This window comes from Colossoma macropomum, unplaced genomic scaffold (genome assembly GCF_904425465.1).
Source record: "Colossoma macropomum unplaced genomic scaffold, Colossoma_macropomum, whole genome shotgun sequence".
NCBI classification, from domain to species: Eukaryota; Metazoa; Chordata; class Actinopteri; order Characiformes; family Serrasalmidae; genus Colossoma; species Colossoma macropomum.
The window spans coordinates 22,133,026-22,159,113 of record NW_023494796.1 but is presented as its reverse complement, the minus strand read 5'-3'; the positions used below and the strand labels follow the sequence as shown (position 1 = coordinate 22,159,113).

The window sequence follows — 26,088 nt, the reverse complement described above, 5'->3', positions numbered from 1 at the left end:
CACATCAAACTGTGCTGAAATTATCATGAAATTGTGATGAACCTATCACACAATGTCAACATGATATCAGAAACTTTATTATTATTATAGAGAGTACTTATAAATCAACTACCAAGCAATGCTGGGAAAAATGTATTTCCTCATTACACTAACTTTGGAAGAGTTAAGGCCTATTCACAGTCTGATTTTTATAAACAAAAAAAAAAAAAATCAACTTTGAAAATAAACATGTTTTGCCGTAATGTTATTGCCTTAACATTAATGCTGTCTTTCATGCCAAGACTAAACCGACAGACTTTGTGCAGCGTACGTTTTTATATTTCAGCCTGGGTTCTTCTGCGATGTACCATGCATAAAATATCAGGCTGACCAAACAGAGCTCCACTGCCATGGTTGCAGCTAAAACAAATGTGCATCAAGATGGAAGCATCACTTGTAGCAAAGCACACAAGCTTATATGACAAGCAATGCACTGACTATAAAAATGCAGTAGTTAAAGAAAATATATGGTGGACCACAGGTGAAAGGCTGGGGAATGATGGTGATTCCATTACTGCGACTATATACAGCCATTTCTTAGCTGATCCTAGTCTGTTCATGCCCACAGAGAACTACAAACTATAAACTTTCCTTGCTGATGAATATGTCGCAGTCAAGACCGCTAGACCCAAGTCTGAGTGAAGACTGAGAGTGGGAGTGGCAGAGACAAGAGTCAAGATTGAGACCGGCACATGTCAAGTCTGAGCAAAGGCCAAGACTTTTAGTAGTTGAATCTGATTGAAAACCGAGACCAGGGGAGGCTGAGACCGAGAGAAGATCGACACTGGGACATGTCCAGTCTGAGCCAAGGCCAAGACTTTTAGTAGTTGAGTCTGATTGAAGACGGAGACCAGGGGAGGCTGAGACCGAGAGAAGATCGACACCGGGACATGTCAAGTCTGAGCCAAGGCCAAGACTTTTAGTAGTTGAGTCTGATTGAAGACGGAGACCAGGGGAGGCTGAGACCGAGAGAAGATCGGCACCGGGACACGTCAAGTCTGAGCCAAGGCCGAGACTTTTAGTAGTTGAGTCTGATTGAAGACGGAGACCAGGAGAGGCTGAGACAAAGACAAGATATATATATACATAAGCCATCCTGGAAAGATCAGTGGCTTACAGCCTGTGAGTGGTGGCCCCCCAGTGGGCTGTGGTGGTACTTTTTTTTAATTGCAAAAATATATTACAATACAAACATTTAACACAGCAATTTTAAACATGACAAATATTGTTGATTTTTTGCAAAAATAAAATATATCGAACTCGTTAATTGTTCTGGAAAAATGTTAGCTAGTTACGTTTATATTTTCAATGCAGGCAAAAATTTATATAAAGGATATACAGCACTGAATCTGTAGCGCTGAGCTTTACATGTGGAGGAACTGAAAACAAGAAACTACAGCTCTGTGCTATTTGCTCTGTTGTCTTTTCATATGAAGCTTTAAAACCCAACAATTTACACCATCACTTGGAGACTAAACATATCAAATATGTATCTAAACCTGTCAAACTGAGCCAGAACTCCTCAGCTTTCCTCTCTTCGGCCTGACATCTAGCACAGTAGCTGCCAAATCAGCCTTCCAAGCTGAGACCGAGTTCTCTAGTTTCTGGTCTTGAGAACGGTCTTGAGTACTACAGCACTACTAATGAATGCTTCTTTTTAACAGGTGGAGCAACACGCAGCAGCAAAACCTTGAATTCCCCCATTGGCATACGAAAATAGCTTCAGCTCTTGTACAAAGCAGAACTCCTCATGTTGTTGTTTTAAAAGAAAATGTATTAATTCATCTTCCATATTCTTTTTCCTACAAAACAAGTTTTAACTGAAAAAAAAATTAAAATCGTAATAAAATGTCTCTTGCAAGTGTGGTATGGATTGAAAGTTGCATGGACTGCACATCTGCACAAAACAAACACCAGGGACATTTTATGTGTTAAACCATTAAGATGGTTCTTAGTTTAATATACTTGGGTATATAAATGCCAATACTTTTTGAATTTCACTTAAGTATATTTTTGGCTCAACTCTGGATCCACTTAATTATGTAAGATTTTGATTCAGTACTGAGCTTTCACTTAAGTACACTTTCCCTGTACTTTTTCCCACTCTTGTTATTAACGCATTAACAAAGAATTACAAAACCCATCATTTATTCATTTGCAAGTTCAGTGATTTATTAGACTTATTATAAGACTTAATTGCAAGCTCCAATAAGGAACAGCATTAGCAACAGGCCTGATTACACTGCTGCAAACACAGACAGTTTCAAATACCAGTGTTCTACACATGCAAGATACAGACGAACCAGCATTCTAGCATGTGTAGAACATTACTGACTTCATTTGGCTTTATTGGCATTCCTGGTTTACAAATTAACTGGAAAAAAACACGAGAGTTTGCAGACAATATTTTATTTCCACACACAGTTTACTCTGATACCGCACCATATGTGCGGGGAAAGGGAGGGGAGCGGTGTTGGGAAAAGTGTGTGGATTGCTATCATAACAGTAATGAAGAAATTGCATGTAAAAATAGCCTGGACTGGTGCCAAATGTAGTCAATCAGCCAAGACAAGATACAAGGCTAGTGTAGCCAACAAGTAATGGGAGCTTATAAGCTAGCAATTCGCATCATGCAAACTGCAAGCCTAAATCATCCCACACTTGCTTCAAACTGCCTAAGGTTGTTAAATAATATCAAAAAGACTTGCTTGCGTGGTTTCTGACACTATATGATATACTGTCATCTATAAAAATGGACAATAGTATGGCTAGGACCAGCTCTCCAGGACTGGCTCTGACTTACCTAACAGAGAGCATAGCAAAGTGCAGTAACTGGAAAGCTTCCGTTATTGCAGTGCCAAAAAACAGGCTACCGGATGCAGCCGTCCCTGATTGAAGCTTTAATCAATTGCTTGATCAAGTGCTTAATCAAGTGCTTAGGATGCAGAGTAAAGCACCATCTGGCAAAGCAAATACCAGAACAAGGGAAAACAGCATGTAAACTTAGTTAAGGAAAAAGGTGGCAGCATGAACCGACACGCGGAGAATTACTTAGGCTACTCTCGCCTGAATTACCAAACCAAAATACGCAGCTGCTCATATTCAGACGGACGGTTCCTGCATAGCAATACACAGTTCTTACCATGTTCTATTGGCCACTTCATTAAAAGCATCTATCTATGCCAACTCACTGGACACTTTATTAGAAACACACTCCTTGCATGTCCACTCACTGGCCACTTTTTTAGAAACACAGACCTTCTAATTCCACTCCCTGGCCACTTTATTAGAAACATTTACATCATACGTCAACTTACTGGTCACTTTTTCGAAACACCAACTTTGTACTTCCACTCACTGGCCACTTTATTAGAAACTACTACCTTGTATATTCACTCACAGGCCACTTTACTAGAAACACTGACCTTGTTCTTCCACTCACTGGTCACTTTATTAGAAACCACTACCCTGTACTTTGACTCACTGGCCACTTTATTAAATGCTAGAGGATGGCTAACACAACAGACTGAAACTGTACACCAGCAATCTGGAGCTATGAGGTAGGTGTTTCTAATAAAGTGGCCAGTGTGTTTATTTAGTCTCCAGTCTGCCTCTGTCTTGCACGTATTACTATTTTGGGAATAACTGTGACTTCTATGGGTAAATAAACAACATCCTCACTCCTACATCAGTTTTTCTTAGTATGTTTAGATTTTAAAATATGAACAATGTCACAATGGCTGGCTTTTAGCCAGGGGAAATGGCAAATTACACAGAGAAAACAATGTGTTTACAATTGCATTTAATTCTCATACCATTCATTTCTGTTGATGCACACAGCAAACAGTGAGCAAAATGATGCTGCCCTAAATAACAAAATAATCTCCTTATTGTAATTAGCACATGTTCATTTTAAACAGCAAAGAGACTTGTGAGTCAACTACCTAATGAATCTGCTATTAAATAGGTCATTAGGGCTTTTATCGTGCCAGGCCAATGTACGTAATATAATGTAATATAACTATAATGAACATTCCACTGTTTGATCTCATCCACTACATGTGATGCATTCAAAATAACACAATGATTTATGTATGTGTGAGTGCTTTTAAGCTAATATTATATTCCACTGGGTTAAAGGGTTCTTGATGGGGTTTTAGGTATCTGCTTGAAAAGCTTTCAAAAATGAAACCCACTCTCAATAGTTTCTTTGCTGTCTCAGAAAATAAGTGATCGATTTACATCTACCTCTCATGAATGTACCATACAAACAAACAGCAAACTGTGGCCTCTTGGGTTAATGAAAGCTGTTGCATGGCAACATCAAAGTTGCAGAAATCTCCCCGGGATAAATAACAGCACATTTGTTTATTGTGTTGGACTGACTGTTTGGCTTTATGATAGCATGCTCGGGGGGAAAACATCTTTTAGCACTGGCTCTCTCAGCACAGCTGGACAAGCAGGATAAAAGTTGTGTGGCCGGACGTCATAGACTCCTACTAAACATCCACACACACACTCATATGCTTGTTTTTATATAATGCCAGGACATAAGGTGTTGTATATATTATACACGTATATGTAATAATGTCCCATTTGTATTATATGTATTGTTGATGTTGGGATAAAACCTTGTGTGTTCATTTCTGATATTTTAAATTTTTTTACATAATTTGAAATCAGAGAACTGACTAATAGAAATGGTCAAAAATGACGTATTTCTCCATTAACTTCCATTAAAAGTTAAATGATTTTTTTTTCTTTTTTCTGTAAATTTACCTTTTTGTAGTTACAAGACTTTGTTACTATATAGGTATATATCTAATCTCCTCTAAACTTGTTCTTAAAGGCCGTTTTGACAGGAAATGAATAAAGCATGGTCTCTGACTTCTGCACAATATTGTGTAGGTCATAATAATATTTCTCAAATGTATTTTATATATGTTAGTAGCATTGTGGATACTATAAAAACTCCAAAGGATAATTGATAGATGGCTACAAGTACATCAACACATTGTTTTACTGATTCAAAAAATGTTGTAGCCAAACAGTATTGAAACATCACAAATTTAAAAGCCTCCAAGCTTTAAAAGGGAAATCATTTTTGAAATTCTGTGCCTGAGCTGAAGACTGGCTTCATTTCTTCTCAGGCTGTTCCGCCGGTCAGAGTCAGATGCGTGTGTAAACACACACCGCACCCTCCTGTGAGTGCTGAAGAGTGGTTCTGGGTTTCTAACAAAGTCAGTGTATGATGGTTCAGACAGTTTTCACTGCTTTTTCTCTAACAGTCTGCTTCTGAGAGAAAAACAACTCACTAAAAGAGGCTTTAGAGAAGTAACATGAAACAAGTAAGTCCAAAATATATTTGTCTGAAGGCAATATATGTGTGTACAACAGCAAACCAGACTACACTACATTGACAATGCTCACAGTCTACCAGTGTTGAAGTCAAGACTAGACGTGCACAATTTGGATGATATTCGCTCAACACTCAACAGTAAATGCTGTTACTATATCTTGCCATAAATATCACCTTAATGTGAAGGCATGTGTTTCATATCAGTACATTCATTTCCACTGCAAAAGTGCATGTTTATGGTAAAGAGTGAATAAACAATTTTAATTAAGTTGGCTTGAAAAAGCCAATTTACCCTTCTTCGTTTTCATAGCAAAAGAGTAGCAACACCTTAAACACTGGGATACCATAGTAACAGCCAATCACCTAACAGCTACCAAACAACACCCTAACAACCTGACATACACTAGCAACCTCATAGCAACACTTTAACAACCACCTAACAACTGCCAAGCAACACCCTGACAACCTGGAATACCCTAGCAACCTTGTAGCAACTCCTTAACAACCACCTGGGATACCGTAGTTAAAGTCTGGCTACACTTTACCAATCACCTAACAACTGCCAAGCAACATCCAAACAACCTTGAATACCCTAGCAACCTTGAAGCAAAGCCTTAACAACCACCCAGGAGATTACAGTAACACCTCACCAATCACCTAACAACTACCAAGCAATGCCCCTAACAATAAGCTAGATAAGCTGGAATACCCTCACAACCTTGTAGCAACATCATACTAATACCTAGAATTACTATATAATACCCAATTACTATATAATTAAAAAATGTTATATAATTACTATATAAACCCAATCAACATATCAAAAACAACTAACAGTGATCTGCAACTGCTTTAACTCTTGAAGCCAACTTTCATTCACTAACTTTCCCTTGCTAGATGTATTTGTTGTCTGTTGCTTTCAAAACAAAAACAAACAACAAATTAATACAGCTATACAGATCATACTGGCTATTAAGAAATCAGACTCGTAAGCAGCCATAAGAACTCAACTGGTGAACTTCTACATAGAACCATCTCAGTGAAAACAAAGGCAAAAAAAAAATAAAAAATCAAGATCTGAACCAACCAAAATGAAAACAAGACCAAGGAGCAGATATTTAGGAACAATGTTCGTTCATAATGGCATATTTTTGCTGAAATTTGACAAGTTTGCATGTATGAAAATAATCATACTCTGATAACTCTTTATTGCAACATACTAAGTCAAAATTATGAGAAAATTAGATTGTTTCAATATAAGAAGTCATTATTTGGCCTTCTATGTTAAAATCTTGAGAAAGTCATTTTTTTTTAGATGAGATCAAATTTTGACATAAAAAGTCTAAATACAGACATACCAATGCTGCCATTTAATAGTTAGAGGAAATAAACAATTATGAAAAAAATTCAACTACCTGTCAAAAATGTCCACACAAAACGATATGAGTAAATGAGAGGCTCATACTCTGATGGTCATATATTAATTACAGGCTTGAGCATGTGTTCATTTGCATGAAAGTTCTTAGCCCTGCTAAACTAGCCACCCCTACCAGCCCAAAAGGTCTTTTGATCATCTGTAATTAGTGCCTCTTTTAGTAAATCCAAAACTTTTACAGCTAAATTAAGACAAGACCGGGATTTTGTTAGGTAAGACCAAGACAAGATCAAGACTAAATGGTTCAAGATGATTTATCACAGCACAATAACATGCACTCATGTGTGATTTACATACGCAAATAACATAGCAACTACATAATGAGGACTACAAATTGGCTAAATGGGTTACTTGCCCTTTGGATATCTTTTAAATGCCATGTTAATGATAATGCCAACAACCTGGATCCTCGTAAAATGAATATTTGCCCAAGTTAGGTGTTGTGTATGTAGCTATATTTAATTAATTTAATTAATTTAATTAGCTCTACAACCTCGCACTTGAGCATTTAACGCAAAAACTTTTGCAAACTGTTGCTGTTTACAAGAGCTCATCTGCTACAGGAGAATGCATGGTGTCCTCACAGTACAGACTAATACTAGCTCTGATCTGAGAGACTTACTGTAATATCCAGTGTGATTATTCATTACTGGAGAGAAACTGAGGCAGAATTAATTAAACTGCTACCGATACAGGATATTCCCTTCTTATCTAATAAATCAAAGCCTCTTTCATTAAAAGCACAGGCACTATCTGGCAAAACTGCATTAGAGCTTCCAAAAAAGATATTAAACTTTCTTCACATCATTATCTTCATACAGCGTGATAGGCGTTACGCAGTGTTAGTGGCAGGCAAGGCCAAAAGTGGCCGGATGTTTAAAATGAGCTGGTTTGCCATCTATTTGGTGGTTAAAAAAGCAATAAAAGATGTAAAATGTGAGAATGCACTACTACTGGTGCCCTACTACTCATGAAGACATTTATTTTCAAGTTATTCCATTAAAGACAATGTTTATATAGTAACAACGGCTGCATTTGTGCCAGAACAAGCTGCGTCCATATCCAACACCTACTTTGATGGATTCCTCACCTTGTTTAGATATGAAAATCATTTTGGGATTAAAAAAAAAGGTAAAATCAAAGTATTCTCAACAAACAACTTGCTAAATCCCCACAGAATGCACATACATATGTATCATGTTCAGCTGCTCTGGAAGCAGTTAGTGTTCTCCTCAAAGTGTGTTGAACTGTCCACTGATGTTGTGTTAGCAGCAGTTTGAAAAGATGTGTTGGAGTCCGAGCAGGATCGGCTTTAGCCTTTTAGGGACCCTAAGCAGGGTTTCTTTGGACGCCCACATCTTGCTAGTTGATGGACTTTAAAATTAGAGGCTATCTAGTAACAGTGACTACCACACGCTGTCTAATTTATATACATTTAAAACGGGCTAATTGTTGACTGATTGAATGACTGATTGCTCATTTGGGTACAGATATGAAGTACAGATATCGTTATCAGAACTCTGGATACAGGGCTCTGTCTCACAATGCAATATTTCTTGTTTACCTAGCTAACTTTAAGCTAAGTTGAATCTAACCCTAGCAGCAGTGGCAACATCACTGTTTTAATACGGTTCTGAATGCTTTACTGTCTATATGCGTGTGTGTTTATATATATATATATATATATATATATATATATATATATATATATATAAATTTTTTAGCAACTCATCCTCATGTTTAATGTGATTGGCTGATCTTCATCATGCTTTCATGTGCACGTGCATGAAGATTAATCAAATCAAAAGTTTATAAACCTGGATTAATCACAGCCTGAGTATCTAAACCTTGATTAATCACAGCCTGAGTATCTAAACCTGGATTAATCACAGCCTGAGTATCTAAACCTGGATTAATTACAGCCGGATAATCAAAAACCTGGATTAGTCACAGTCAGAGAATCTAAGCCTGGATTAATTATAGGCTGGGTATCTAAATCTGGATTAATCACAGCCCCAGTATCTAAACCTGGATTAATTATAGCCTGGGTATCTAAATCTGGATTAATTATAGCCTGGGTATCTAAATCTGGATTAAACACAGTCGGAGAATCTAAACCTGGATTAACCATAGCCTGAGCATCTAAATCTGGATTAAATACAGTCGGAGAATCTAAACCTGAATTAATCACAGCCTGAGTATCTAAACCTGGATTAATTACAGCCGGAGTATCTAAACCTGGATTAATTACAGCCGGATAATCAAAAACCTGGATTAGTCACAGTCAGAGAATCTAAGCCTGGATTAATTATAGGATGGGTATCTAAATCTGGATTAATCACAGCCCCAGTATCTAAACCTGGATTAATTATAGCCTGGGTATCTAAATCTGGATTAATTATAGCCTGAGTATCTAAACCTGGATTAAATACAGTCGGAGAATCTAGACCTGGATTAATCATAGCCTGAGTATCTAAACCTGGATTAATCACAGCCTGAGTATCTAAACCTGGATTAATCATAGCCTGAGTATCTAAACCTGGAATAATCACAGCCTGAGTATCTAAACCTGGAATAATCACAGCCTGAGTATCTAATACTGGATTAATCACAGCCTGAGTATCTAAACCTGGAATAATCACAGCCTGAGTATCTAATACTGGATTAATCACAGCCTGAGTATCTAAACCTGGATTAATCACAGCCTGAGTATCTAAACCTGGATTAATCACAGTCTGAGTATCTAAACCTGGATTAATTACAGCCGGATAATCAAAAACCTGGATTAGTCACAGTCAGAGAATCTAAGCCTGGATTAATTATAGGCTGGGTATCTAAATCTGGATTAATCACAGCCCCAGTATCTAAACCTGGATTAATTATAGCCTGGGTATCTAAATCTGGATTAATTATAGCCTGGGTATCTAAATCTGGATTAAATACAGTCGGAGAATCTAAACCTGGATTAACCATAGCCTGAGCATCTAAATCTGGATTAAATACAGTCGGAGAATCTAAACCTGAATTAATCACAGCCTGAGTATCTAAACCTGGATTAATTACAGCCGGAGTATCTAAACCTGGATTAATTACAGCCGGATAATCAAAAACCTGGATTAGTCACAGTCAGAGAATCTAAGCCTGGATTAATTATAGGCTGGGTATCTAAATCTGGATTAATCACAGCCCCAGTATCTAAACCTGGATTAATTATAGCCTGGGTATCTAAATCTGGATTAATTACAGCCTGAGTATCTAAATCTGGATTAAATACAGTCGGAGAATCTAAACCTGGATTAACCATAGCCTGAGTATCTAAACCTGGATTAATCACAGCCTGAGTATCTAAACCTGGATTAATCATAGCCTGAGTATCTAAACCTGGAATAATCACAGCCTGAGTATCTAAACCTGGAATAATCACAGCCTGAGTATCTAAGCCTGGATTAATCACAGCCTGAGTATCTAAACCTGGAATAATCACAGCCTGAGTATCTAAACCTGGAATAATCACAGCCTGAGTATCTAATACTGGATTAATCACAGCCTGAGTATCTAAACCTGGAATAATCACAGCCTGAGTATCTAAACCTGGAATAATCACAGCCTGAGTATCTAATACTGGATTAATCACAGCCTGAGTATCTAAACCTGGAATAATCACAGCCTGAGTATCTAAACCTGGAATAATCACAGCCTGAGTATCTAAATCTGGATTAATCATAGCCTGAGTATCTAAACCTGGATTAATCACAGCCTGAGTATCTAAACCTGGATTAATCATAGCCTGAGTATCTAAACCTGGAATAATCACAGCCTGAGTATCTAAACCTGGAATAATCACAGCCTGAGTATCTAATACTGGATTAATCACAGCCTGAGTATCTAAACCTGGAATAATCACAGCCTGAGTATCTAATACTGGATTAATCACAGCCTGAGTATCTAAACCTGGAATAATCACAGCCTGAGTATCTAAACCTGGAATAATCACAGCCTGAGTATCTAATACTGGATTAATCACAGCCTGAGTATCTAAACCTGGAATAATCACAGCCTGAGTATCTAAACCTGGAATAATCACAGCCTGAGTATCTAAATCTGGATTAATCATAGCCTGAGTATCTAAACCTGGATTAATCACAGCCTGAGTATCTAAATCTGGATTAATCATAGCCTGAGTATCTAAACCTGGATTAATCACAGCCTGAGTATCTAAACCTGGATTAATCACAGCCTGAGTATCTAAACCTGGATTAATCACAGCCTGAGTATCTAAACCTGGAATAATCACAGCCTGAGTATCTAAATCTGGATTTATCACAGCCTGAGTATCTAAACCTGGAATAATCACAGCCTGAGTATCTAATACTGGATTAATCACAGCCTGAGTATCTAAACCTGGAATAATCACAGCCTGAGTATCTAATACTGGATTTATCACAGCCTGAGTATCTAAACCTGGAATAATCACAGCCTGAGTATCTAATACTGGATTAATCACAGCCTGAGTATCTAAACCTGGATTAATCACAGTCAGAGAACCTAAACCTGGATTAACCTGGAATAATCATAAGAGATTGAATTAAGCAAAACACTTGGCTCGTAACATCAATTTACTGCTCACACTTTCGCAGGAACAAGCTTTAAATCTGTTTCTTAACCTCATAAGAGACTGTATAAAGGGTGTGTTTGGAAACCCAATGTTAATTATGAACCACGTTAACATACAAAACCCAGTTCAGTGGTATTATGAAAACTAGCTGCACCATTTTAACAAAGTTTTGCATTTCATGATCTCATTAACCTGCTGAATATCTCTCCAATGCATAAGTACTACCCAAACTGCTGCCATCAAGCTATCATCCCTGCACTGGGACACACTTCGGTCGACCTTTGTTTGGAAAATGGCCTTCATTCTTTTTGAGTTTATTTTCTCTCTCCTTCTCTAATGTCTGAAAGACTCCTCTGGGTGCTCCCCGGTTGTGGTTCACGAAAGGCCATCTGTTCAATTTCAGAGAGCTAGTGGTGAAACAGAGGGTGGACATAATTTCATTATTTATCAGCCTTGTATGAGTGCCTGAGAAGGGCTCAGAGCTTTTGTTACAAATTTAAATGATATTTTCTGGAAAATAAGTGAATGCTCCTCTCACAAATATGTTCTTGTACAGATATTGTGGCAAGTTTGGACAAGCTTTAAAGAATGTTAGCAAAAATCCCATTCAATCTAACATGAAATTTTAGCGCAGAACTTTGTCAAAATATCTATATTTACAGTGCATTCATAAATGAGTAGCAGTACGTTTTATTTGTAGTGTAAACACAGCCTATGCAAAATGGTTAGAAAGTGCAGTTAGGGGCCTTGCAAGACACATGATTTAAAGAGTATGTGTTTGTCTTAATGTTGGTAAATGGAAAGTATGATGGGGAAAATGTGGTTGGTCTTAAAGGAGGGGTGCCCAAACATTTTGTCCTTGGGTGCCAAAGAATAATTTGCATTGTGGGTCAAAAAGACAAAACAATGCAAATAAAGAAGTTAGTAGGGATTCAAGTTATGAGTAATGAATGCATCATATTAATAGTTTTCTATATCAAATTTCCTCTGGTACAGTGGCAGTGCGGTCAGTGGTGACTTCATGGTATCAAGGCTGGCTTATTTTTATGTAACTTCAGACTATATGTTTTGTTCTTAAAAGTACTTAAAATGGTAAAAGAAAAACAAGAAGTGGTCTCAATTGTGGCCCACTGGGGCCACTTTGCACAGCCCTGCCACTGAGTAAACTGCTAGCACTAGCATAGCTAGAAGTGTAAACTATGACATTATTTTCAGTACCGTGCAAAAGTCAGAGACCACACTTCATTTATGTCATTTCAATTAAAAATGGCAACTAAGTACAAGTTCTTTATTTTCAGTGTCAGGAAAAACACTTATTTTAAAATAATGTAATATAACATAATATTAACTATATATAATATAACTATATTCTGCAGGGCTATTTTTTCACACCTCCAAAGTTCAGTCTTAGAAGTTGGTTGCATTTTCTGTTTCTCACAATCCAAGTAATCCAAACACATTCAGTGATGTTGAGGTCTGGGCAGTCCATTTTCTCAGAACACCAGCAGCTTCTATGTGTGAACTGTACATTTCTGGGACTGCTATGACTAGAAATTAAATAAATGAAGAGTGGTCTCTGACTTTTGCAACATTAAAACAGGTAAAGACTGTGAACTTTCTCCTTAGCTGAACAATAAATCTTGTCCAGCACCCTAACCATAGCTACGAAGGACACATGTGGGTGGAGCATGGAGAGGTCAAGTAACTGGGTAACTTTGGACGACAAATTTTAAGAAGGCCAAGCATGACCTCTATTTTTTATCATTTTCCAAAGAATGCCATTTTTTTTTAGATACAGTTCAAATGCTAGTGCTATTACAACAACTACTACTTCTAACAGTAAAGATTATAATCATCTAATCACAGCCATTAATGAAGAACAAATCCAATACACCACTCCCAAAAAGTCCCTCCACACGACCGTTTTTCCACTCCAATCATTCGTCCTTGTTCTCCACTTTCCCTAAGGGTTCTCTACTTTGACTGAGTCCAGTCCATCTGGTCAGTTCGCACACACCACACTCTAGAGAATCAGACAGATTTCCTTGCTAGTCTGTATGGACCTTAATGATTTTCTGAAATGGGGAAGCAGGGAGGCCTCAGCCAACAGTAGGCATTTGAAAGCTTTTAATTAATTGAATCTCTATCGATGTCAATATCGACTTTAAAAATACACAGACTGGATTAGAAGAGCAGTAGACGGACGTTTTTCAATTAAACTGAACCGTGCAGAAATGGAAATATCTCTGGGTTACCTTTAGGTGTTAAACAGAGGACAAAGGGAAGCAAAGATATGAATATTAATAGACAATCGAGCAGCTCTTTTATATTTTATATTCTTTACACAGGCAGTTTTGCTAGTTTGACTCTTGGACAATATTGACTAATGGAGCTTGTAGGTCAAGACTTGTCGTCGTCTTCTAATTACAGTGTAAGGCATCTGAAATGGAATTCACACATCTCCAATGACCTTTGAAATGTCAGAGAGGCAATTTGTGATGGCTGCAGGCTGGGTGAGGATGGCGAAACAGGAAGATTTGCATTCGGAGAGTCACAGAGCGAGCTGTTCAAGCTGACTCTACTTACCTTCCAGTCATGTATTTACGGTCCATAAACACTATGTCCTAGAGTAACATGCATTACTTCATAGGCTTAAACTGACTGTATGTGGCTCCCCACCTCAATTCCTCACTCTAATATCTACATAACCTTCATATTACTTTCAATAGTAATCTGAATCATTCTAAAATTAGAATTTGCAGTAACATTACCCAAAATCAATAGTATCACATGACTAACTAACTAACAATCTAACTAACTAACTAACTAACTAAATATAAATATATATATATAAATGATTAATTTGTGAGGCGGCCTGTCTTTAACAGGCTGTCTGGTAATGTCTGAAGCGAGATGATGTGTGCAGACGGCTGATCCAGCTCACTTACCATCGTTGCACAACGGCCCCCCAAACGAAGTCATGCTGCAGTCACAGCTGAAGCCCTCCCATTGCTGCAGACATACACCCTGATTCGCACAAGAGTCCTCCTGACAAGTGGTGCTTGGGCCTGGAGAGGGAGAGAGAGAGAGAACAAGCACAACAGAGAGAGAGAGAGAGAGGAAAGAGAGAGAGACAGAGAGACAGAGAGAGAGAGTTACATCTAATTACTTTCAGCTCTGAGTTTTAGCTGAGCAGTTTATAGGTGAATTCAGCTACATTCAGCTCATTTTCAGAGCAGCACCTGTGTCAGGCTCAGGGCTCCAAACAGAATTAAAAAAGTACTTGTTCTTGACTGTTCTGGAACAGAAACATTATTTGAAATCTCTTGTGGTTAATAACATTGGGCCTCGTTCACCAATGTCTTCCTAAGTATTTTCTTAAACTTGTTCTTGAGAAAGGCCCTAAGAAAACGTCTACGTCAGATTCATGATGTGTTTTTAAAATGCAGAATTGTTCGCACCTTTATGCTCGAGTGTGTGTAGATTCTGCTCTTATTTAAAGACAAATCCCAAATAAGAAAGCAATGGTGAATGTCAGAATCTTTGTGAAAACTGCATTAAGTGGGTTTTAAGCAGAAATTTCTTCTTAAGAATGGTTGGGGAATGAGGCCCATTATTTTTCCCTTACTCATTATTTATGCCCTACATATGTGGTATTTTTGTGTTTAGGCTGTAGATGATCAATACAAGCATACCTTATTAGACGCACAGCCTATGGAACAAGAATGGAATTAATTAGGAATGTTGAAACCAGTTAGGAATGCTGGTGGTTTATAAGGCAAGAAATGTCAAAGGATTCATTCTGCTTGAAGAGGAATTCTTTTTATTTCGCTTCTGAGCCCTGACCAGGTTACAAACTTTCTTTACACTTGGAAAGTAAATGGTCATTAGACTATATTAGGGGTGTTTCGATACACATTTTAAAATCTTTTTTATTAATACCCTGTAACTGTAAATATGTGCCAAAAACAGTGCAAAAGATATAATTGAGACATTTAAATATATTTGCCATATCAGACAGACTGACCTCAGTTAGAATGGATTCCTCTGTTCTATTATAAACAGATTTCTAAAACAACCAAAAAAAAAAGAAAGAAAACAATTCTCTCCACTACACTTACAACCATTTTCAACTTTGTGTGTACACTACCGATCAAAAGTTTGGAATGTTTTCAATAACATAAAAACAATTTTGTTGAACATAAAATGATTCTAATATGCTCGCCCTGAACTTCTCAGCTTTCAAGAAAGCAGAGATCAATCTCAAGGCAGATAACTTGAACTCAAGGCAGAGAAACCTAAAAAATCATTACTGTATATTATCAACTACTTAAAACTTTAGAATTCTGGAAATGTTGAATAAAACATCTGTAAACAATTCCAAATTGCACGTTATTTTTGTATATTCTTGCTGCTGGAACAAAACCGTATCTCTCCAAAATGGAAACTTCATAGGAGAAAGTTGATGTAACAAGAAATTTTTTCAAAATCATTTTGGCTCATTTCTATTGGTCCATTCACCATGATATTTTAACACAAAGCAGAGGGTAACCAGAATTATGTAAAAAAGTAAAAACAAAAAAAAAAAATAGAGATACAAGTTTTTTTTTGTGGGAAAGAGCTGATCATGTTGATACCAAAAATGTAAAATTTTAATGGTAGTGTATTTAAATTCCAAACTTTTGAAAGGTAGACTATTTAAATTCCAAACTTTTGAAGAGTATTTAAATTCCAAACTTTTGAATGGTAGAGTATTTAAACTCCAAACCTTTAAAAGATAGATTCCACAGTTATGAATGGTAGAGTATTTAAACTCCAAAATTCTAAAAGGTAGAGTATTTAAATTCCAAACTGTTGAATGGTAGTGTTTAAATTCCAAACCTTTGAAAGGTAGACTATATAAATTCTAAACTTTTGAATGGTAGATTATTTAAATTCCAAACTTTTAAAAGGTAGAGTATTTGAAATCCAAACTTTTAAATGTGAGTGTATTTAAATTCCAAACTTTTAAAAGGTAGAGTATTTAAACTCCAAACTTTTAAAAGGTAGTGTTTAAATTCCAAACTTTTAAAAGGTAGTGTTTAAATTCCAAACTTTTAAAAGGTAGAGTATATGAAATCCAAACTTTTAAATGTGAGTGTATTTAAATTGCAAACTTTTGAACGCTGGTGCATTTAAGTAAGAAAAAAAAAAAGTGGGCATTTTGTTTTTGCCTCTCCATTTAAAATGTATTGTTTTTACCTCTGTACGTAAAAAAGCATATAGCATATTAGAAACTCTTTATATCATTACACCCCTGAAATATATGCAAGCAGATATGTCACAAATAAATGTCTGAGACAGACCACGCCTTGCTAACAAACACACAGTAACACACACACATACACACACACACACACACACACACACACACACACACATTGCGAGACAGACAAGACTAATCAAAGCGGAACAGAAGTGTGAAACTAAAAACTGCTCTTTTTTTTGCAAGGAATATTAATTTTGATAAGGATGGATCAACCATATGGCAAATAGTGAAGGGAATTCGAGCAGACACAATCTCAAGTCCCAGATACGCCAATCAAGTCAACTTGCTAATGAAATTCATTAATATCATCTTCAAATCATTCATCTACAAGATATTCTTAATATATGCTATATGTCCAAAAGTATATAGACACCTTTTCTAATTAGTGAATTCAGTCACTTTAAGGGTCATCTATTGCTGGTTGAATAACCACTTCCAATAGAATGGGACGCTCTGGAGCTGCCACACAGGAGCCTGAATTCACCATGCCAAATGAAAAACATCAGCTAAAGGGGTATAAAGCCCCCCAACACTGGGCTGCGGAACAGTGAAACTGTGTTCTCTGGAGTAACGGAGTTCTATCCACTACCTTCGGAGTGAGCTGGAGTGGCATCTGTGATCCGGAACTAATCATCCAATATCAGTACCTGACCTCACTAATGCTCTTGTGAATCACTAAATGCAATCAAATCTTCACAGCAATGTTCTCACATCTACTGTAAAGCCTTCCCAGTAGAGATGTGGCTGTTACTGCAGCAATAAACTCCTTATTAACACCCTTGACCTCAAAGGAAATGAGCAAACCTTTGGACATATAGTGTATATACACATATTAAAGCATATTAAGCACATATAATATATTAAATACCATATTAAAGGCCAAGACATAAAATGCATAGTGCTCACAAAGAGGGTGCAAAAGGTTTATGCTACCTGAAAAAGAACAAACAGAGAAACACACAGTCATGCAGAACAAATTCAGTCTGACTTTAATGCAGATTTTGAACAGTTTATGAGGTTTACAACAGTTTTATGTTGATTTAGTCCTCACAAAATTCTTAGTACAGCATTGAAGTTTAGTTCATGCTTATACCAAATTAAGAGATGGCACAATACTACTTTTTCTTTTCCAGTAACAAAATCGATATTGTGTCTTTCATACAAGCTGACAGTGCTTTTTTTTCTTTAAAAAGTACTAAGCTTTGGAATTAGCTGTACAATGTGACAATATTGTTGCAAATGTGCAAATACTTTTGTGTGTGTGTGTGTTTTGGTGTCCATGGTCAAACTATGTTTTTATTTACTTACACACAATATAATTGTACTGTCAAAGATACAACAGTGGCCTTAAGATCAAACTGTGTGCCATAAATACGTTTTAAAGATACACTATATTCACTTTCCCAGGTGAAAGGTACATATTTGTATCTTTTTATTAATTTTTAAAAAAGAAAGGAGTTAAATAAAAAACCTGGAATCAGGATAAGGTGTATGTTGATTCAGGGTAACCTAAAAATATAACTGCAATAGAATACGATACAATTATGTTCTATTACCGAAGACCCTAATGATTTGGATGAAAATTCACCCATATCTAGGAGGTTGTTATGATATCTCCGGTGGTTGCTAAGGTGTAGCTAGGTGGTCGCTTTGTATCCCAGATAGCTGCTAGGGTGCTTCTAGGTGGTTGCTATGGTATCCCAGGTGATTGCTAGGGTGTTTCTAGGTGGCTGCTATAGTATTCCAGGTGTTTGCTAAGGTAGGGGGTTGCTAGGCCATTGCTATGGTATTGAATATGTTTAATAAGGTGTTGCTGTATCATCATGAGATAAACTGGCTGCACAACTTTTGCCCCCCATTCATTACTATGGGGGAAAAATTGCCATTTAACAATCATTTTGCAAAAACTATACATCTGATCAAAAAGCACACTTTTCTCAATAACACCAACAACATTCTGAAGTTGAAACAGCGTTGATGTTTCAAAACCTGTGGGATGGGTTGGCAGAAAAATAAACTAATAAATAATAATAATAATAAGAAGAAGAAGAATACAAATCAGATAAAAAAGATGGCAATAAAATCATTTAGCCTTACTTAGGATAATAAGATGTTGTTAGGATAGGATCAGAGTCATTCTTTTTACCCCTTTGGATATCCATTCCAGCATTTTTTGCTGATATTGATACAGATACCTAGTATCCAATCAGTGCCATCTCTGTACCAACATAAAACAATTAATAGGCAAGAATTCTATAAATTCATCATCATTTAGAATGTAACTCCATTGTATGCTGTGCAAGTTAATGCAGGCATCTGCTGCACCTGCACAGCTAAAGTAACGTATGTGCATGTATATATGTAAGAGAGAGAGAGAGAGAGAGAGAGAGAGAGAGAAAGAAAATATCAGAGATAAAGAGAGAGAAAGAAAAGCCAAAGCAAAAGAGCGTGTCTGTCTGTCCGAAGCTCTCTCCGTATGTCTGTCCGTCTACCCTACCTTCATGAGAAATGTTAATGAAATGTTAGTGAAATGTTAGTGAAATGATTTATGAGTCATTTATGAGCGATTAGGTTGCTGTTACTATTATTATTATTATTATTATTATTATTGTTTTTGTTATTATAATGATATTATTATAAGCCATTATGTAAGTACATGGTAATAATAAGTTACAAATGTATTAGTAGCAGCTAAATGGCATATGCATTGGGAAAACAGCATGGAATGCTTAAAAATGCTTATGTATTTCGGGTTATGATTATGGTTATAATAGCTGTCTTAGTAATGTGGGGTTTCTGAAGTTCTGTAGTGTTATTGAATTATTATGACTTTTTAAGCAATAGCAGTAGCAGACAATGTTATTAAATTTAAAGCAATTTTAGTTTTATTTATTATGTTTGACATACAAAAATCTGCTGGCAGTGTGTAAGCGTTTGCATGCAGTTGGTATTGAGAGCATGCTTCTGGGAAAAAAAAAATATATGATGACAGGAGAAACAAAGAAAAGTGTGGAAAACTGAACTGAATGGTGAAGAGTCAGTGAAGTCCCATGGCCAGAAATACAAAAACAGACATTTGCATTCTGTACAGGGGAATCCATTCCATTCCATTCAAAAGGTGAGTGGACAACCGAATGTACAGGATTCTCAATTCAGGATGATGGTGATGATGGTGGTGATGAAGGTGTGAGGTAGCGGGTGCAGCGGTTTCAGACTGAGTTTCAAACAAACAAAGCTATCTACCTTGTAGGTCAGCTTTCATCATTGCAACTTTTGTCGGCCAAAACCAATCAAGGAAGGAAAAAGGCAGAAATATCAGGAGTTAGTAGAAGTACTGAATACTGGACACTGACAGACAACTAGAGAAACAGACAGCCAGACACTATATACAAGCAAGTATATAAATCTGTATGTATGTATACAGAGAGAGAGAGAGAGAGAGAGACAGGTGACAGACAAACAGATAGATAGCTAGCTAGATAGATACATGACACATACATAGATAGATAGATAGATAGACTGATAGATTGATAGATAGATACGCATGTAAAAGTTTGAACACCCTCAGTCAAATGTACTCTTACTCCTCTACAGGGAACAAACTCAAATCAGGCATTTGTCATCAAATACTATGTTAAATTCAGCCAAGTGTGCATTAAAACATGCAGAAGTATGTGCTCTCTAGAGGATGTGTAACTTATTTTCATTTGGAAAATCAACAAATGTGTCATTTGACCAGGGGCGCACAAACTTTTGCATACAGCTATAGATGAAAGGATAAATGGATGGACAGATGGCTGAATGGATGGATAAAAAGATCCATAGACATATATATATATATCGCTGTTGTCGGAAGAAAACCTTGTATCTCCAAAATGGTAACTTTACAGGAGAAGGAAAAAACATACTTTACTTTTAATGTAAGTCAGTGGAACCAGACCTTGTTCCACGTCGTTTTTGGCCATTTCTGTTGGTCCATTCATCATGAAATTTACAGAGGATGTAAAGGGCAACAGGTATTTTCACATTATCAGAAACTGAAAAATGACAAAAATGGAGATATGAGGTTTTCTTCTGACAACAGCGATACACACACACACACACACACACATATATATATATATATATATATATAGATAGATAGATAGATCTATACAGATAGATACAAAGATAGATAGATAGCATTCAGTTTTGAAGGGACTTTTCAATAATCAAATGGCCTCAGCTTTTTATTCACTTCCACAGCTAGACGATATAGTCAAAAATGATGATAATCTGATATATCATTATTTTGTTCATTTATCTTTTGATACTGACAATTAATAATAAGAATAAACTTCTGAAAGTCTGAACAAGTCTGTACTTTGAAGAAAACAAAGGTATCTAGTATAATAAACCAAAATATTTTATCAAATAGATAGTTATGGAGAATAAATAAATTACATTTACATTCAACATTCATTTTGCATACCTTTAAAACTGCATCTTGCATACCTTCAAAAAAATTCCCTTTTTACCTTGTTATTTGTATCATGTACAAGGTCATTCTAAGGACAATTCTAGTCAGGTTAAGCATGACTCACAAATTCATAAATTAAAATACTGAATTCATCAAAACTCTAGCTTTCCTGTAATCTTCTCCTTAAAAAACTAGTGACTTTCACTCTGAAGTACATCACAGAATGAAATGTGATACCCAATTCCTGCTGACTTCTTGCTGAAACAACAAAAACAGGAACTAAAAGATTAAAAGAGAATAAAGTTGATACAGTGGATGTACAGGGTTTTCCCCTTAATCTCCTCTTTTCCTGATAATTAAGGCTCTAAAGATAGCTAAGTAGCTTGTAAACTGTACTTCTGCACTGTGCTGCTGTTAGTGAATGACTAGACTTCGCCAACTAGTGTTCCAGAGTAGCAGCTGTTCAAAGTTTAAGCTTTTGCTGCTAATATTGCATTTAGGACAAAATTGTATGATCATTTCATTTAAAATATGGCAGCAATTTACTTTCCAGATTGGCAATAAGTGGGTAATAATATGGTAACACTATGGTAACAAATGGCGCTAACCAAGAAACATGCTAATTTTCTAGTTTTGTAGCAGTAACAAGTCAGTAATAAAAAGGTAAAATAATGGTACAAGTTGTACCAATCTAAAAATGGCATGCTTATTTTCTTGTTAACATATAATAGGTTGAAATGATGTCTGATATTAATACACTGATTCCATGAAAGCTCAGTATATTATATTTTTTCCATTTATTATTAACTAGCTATGACTACAATTACTAAATAATTATTTATGAACAACTAGAAGATTTGCATGCAATTGTTAGGTTATTTTTTGTAATTTCATTACTGACATGTTGCCACTAAAATTGTTAACTTATAATTTTGAGGTTAGTACAACTTGCTACCTTAAAATTACCATATTATTTCCCACTTATTATTGATCTGTAAAGTTCTACCAAGACATACTTTATTATCAGTGTTGTAAAAAATGTATAATTTTGATATTTATCACTATCGATTAATCATCCTGGCCATCTTTGTTAGCTGCCTACAGCAGTAAATGCTGTTTAGTGCAGAAGAACACAAAACCGTAAGAACCAGCAAATCAAAGAAGGATGGACAACAATGAGATCTAACACTAGGCAAAGAAAAAGAAAAAAAAAGAAAAAGGAAACTAACACGTATTTCGAACGAAGCCTGAAAATAAACCCGGCCGAGCGCATTCCCCACAGCGAATCCAGCATCCATTATTCAAGAGGAGGCTGCTCCTGGCAAACTCTCCGATCCGACGAGCATGCAGGAGGTGCAGTGAAACGAGAGTAAAATAAGAGATAACTCTGACAATACCGATAATCCACTGAGCGTAACGTGATTATGCTAAAATGGTACACAAATGGCAGGAGGCAGGAGCAGCAGCTTCAGAACATTCCGGCAGAGTGCACTCACACTTTATTAGCCATAAAGTCCGCCAGAGGGGGTGTGCTCATGTATATGTGTGTGTGAACAATGTTTACATTCACTACTGAACGACACAACAATAAGTAATGTCTATTCAATGAGTCTGAGCTCAATCCGAGAAAATATTAACAGTGAATGTAGAGCAACAGAGGGATATGATTATGTTTTTCCCCATAATTCTGACCAAATGTAGTTATATTCAATGAGGAAAATGTCCAAATAATGTCAGAAAGTTATTTTATGCCAAGATTAAAGTACACTATGCTGGCCAGAAGTGAGAAATACATGTAATCCACAAATGTAAATAATTTAGGTCTAAATCAGAGTATATACATATGCAGTACTGTCCAAACAACACATCACCATTCATTTATTGAATTTCCAGTCAAACTGGGTTCATCTTTCAGGAGCTATTTCTGAGGAGATGAGATTAGATATAAGATGATCCACTTGCATAAAGAAAGTCTAAGGAACATAAGTAACAAACATTAAAAGGTGTAGAGAAAACGAGAATCCTAACAACCACCTGCAGGACCTGGTAGACCATCAGCACTTTCCCCATCAGATAAACAGCACTTAAAGCTTTCATCTTTGAGAGAGAGGAGAAAATTAAGCTCCACTCTTGATTCAGACCTGAAAAAGTTCACAGGTGTTTCTGTCCATCCTTCCACTGTGAGAAGACAACAATGCTAGCTGCGTTCCAAAGCCTAGGCTGAAGCTGAGGTAGGCTGCATTTCTCGGCCGCTATGTCATAGCAGGCCGCTCCAAAGCGAAACACCCTTTGTATACAGCCTAGAAATGCAGCCTTAGTTCTGAGCGACACTGAGGATGCAACAGATGTATCCTTCCAGACCTTTGGTTACCCACAGTTCTCTGCACATAAATGGCATGAAGAAAAAACAAGCACTTCAAAAATGATAGTGCTTGGAAAACAAAGCCACTGGAGCAGAGCTTGTTTTAAAATGTTCTTGAATTCATCTTCGTTACCTTATAAAGTGTAAAATGACTGACTAATTAAAGCATTTGTCCATATATCGTATTTTATTTTGAAATATTTGTATATATGTAGTTTATCGTACTACATAAGAACATCTCCTCCATTTCCGTGAGGAAACGAAAAAGCAATAAACACAATGCAACAGGCTCCATTTTCTCTCACAAGTTCCCTCACAAGTTTCGTGCCGCATTGCAAGAGGCGGGACCTTTTTGGTGACGTCACCACGCAGCCTCGTTAGGGCTGTTCCTTTTGTGTGACTAATAGGCTACCAAGGATGAGTCCCCATTGGACAGTCCTTCCGAGAACACGCCCTACCTCAGCTGCAGCCAAGGCTTTGGAACGCAGCTACTGAGTCTGAAAGGACATGTAGAAGAGTAGATGTGTCAACATTTGTAATTGGAATTACTTAAATAATGTGAAGCAGAAAATGTAACCAACTTCTAAGACTGAACTGTGGAAAAACATCCCTGCAGATTTCTTTTAAAAACTGAAAGTGCGTCTCCTGAAAAGAATGGAAGCTATAATAAAGGCAAAGAGTGGACACGCTAAATACCGAAAACAATGATATTGTATTTAGTTGTTGACACTTCTGTGTGTATTTCTGTCAAATATGTTTTCTGCTCTTTTTCCTGATGTTGAGAAATTAATTACTTGTATTTATTGGCCACTTTGACTGGATATAAATAAATGAAGGGTGGTCTCTGACTTTTGCATGGTACTGCGCAGGCCCAGTCTGCAAAAAAATTCTACAAAATAATCCACCGAAAAAGTGACTTTTGTTCTTCTTAGATGTAGACGATGGGCCATTTGGGGCCTAATCAAGTCCAGGATATGTCACCATTAAAGCAAAAGCAGTCTGGGATGTCAGGGACTTTCTTTCTTCTCCAGCATGCCAGCCTGCGAGTGTGTCCTCGCCATTCAATTATTCACACCCGTTTTTATCCTTTTAGTTCACTTTTGTTCATTTGCTCTAGACTACGCTTTGTAAGTCCTGTCAGATTCCTCTCAGTAACATGCACATCCTTTTCCCTATGTTGGATGCTTAACAGCGCTTCTCAAAAGAGTTGTATGCTTGCATCTAGCATGTGTTTGAAGATGAGATCAAGCCATGAAATCATTTCTTAAAGGGAAATCCCATCCATTTTTCAAAAATTCTAAATAATTCACTGGTTCAGATGTAAACAAAGACATTCAGAAATGGAAAAAATTATGGACTCAAATCTCTCTACAGTGGTGGTAATAGGAGCCAGCCAGTCACAATGTCTAAAAAAACTTTGCAGTGCAAAAGCTTATATGTACCTCTCCACCATGATCAGATCTTGATAAGTATGTTTTAGGCCAATGTCTTATCTTAAACCTATCATAAAACAATGTCTCAGACATCAGGCAGTGTATTCATAACCTGTTCACGTAATAACTTTCTGTGAATGAGCTTTTAGAGGCATTAAACTCTTCAGATGTTTGGTTCCTATCACCACCATAGTGAACAATTCTGACTGTGTAAGTTTCTCTAAAATGAAGCATTTCACACTAACCCACACTCACCACTCTCAATGACTTTGTTTCCATCTTAGTCATTTAATTGTGCAGAAAAACGTTTTATAAAGTTGGTGGAATTTCCATTTAAGTTTGTTTCACACATATATAAACAGCCGTCAAATGCTTGGGGACACTGTATTCTTTTGAAATTTCCAGAGTAACGTTTGAATTTTGCTGTTTATTCAAAAATATACAGTATATTTATTTTTTTTAGGTTATAATTACTATTATTTAATTTAATGTTTATTTTTTATATGGGCAGGGAATGTTGCAAGTTTTGAGCAATATTTCTTAAAATAAGCAAAATTATCTGACAACAGAGCGAGATAATTTCACTCAAATCACCTAAAACAAGTAAAAATATCTAAAAATAAGTTCAAGGCCTCTTACTGTGAAATAAAATCCTTGCTTTTTTAAAATGAGAGATTAATGTAGGATGTATACAGTGCTAAAGTTTCAAAACATAGTTCACCCCCCAGTACATCCAGTCCATACATGGAAACTAAGCTGCCCATTTTTAATTAACTGTTACCATGATGGCATTAAAAAAACAAAACGTTTACATATATCTGCCCATTCAGCCTACAGCTGTTTAGCCCCACCCGCTCAGGATGACTTTATAAGGAGTGTTTCAGCTCAGACTGCTTTTTGAAAGGAACAAAACAAGGCAGCTAAACAGAACTGAACACATTTACATAGATCTGTCTTAAAGGCACAGTAACAAAAACAGCCTGTTTAATTCTAAAGGATAAAGAGAGGCTGAAAAACTGTCATGAACTGTAATGTTTTTGGTACCTAAACCCACACGAATGTTATAAGTGGACCTCAG

The 26,088-nt window shown here is 36.6% G+C and overlaps 1 protein-coding gene across 1 annotated transcript in view; it reads right to left on the bottom strand.

Annotated features, from left to right (window-relative positions):
* Positions 1-26,088, bottom strand: part of LOC118816636 (neurexin-1a-like) — a 524,474-nt gene that overhangs the window by 233,005 nt on the left and 265,381 nt on the right. The window contains exons 17-18 of the mRNA XM_036583126.1: positions 20,000-20,026; positions 14,397-14,516 (exon numbers count right to left, since the gene is read on the bottom strand). Of these exons, the coding sequence (XP_036439019.1) occupies positions 14,397-14,516; positions 20,000-20,026 (147 nt within the window). The remainder of the gene's footprint in view (positions 1-14,396; positions 14,517-19,999; positions 20,027-26,088) is intronic.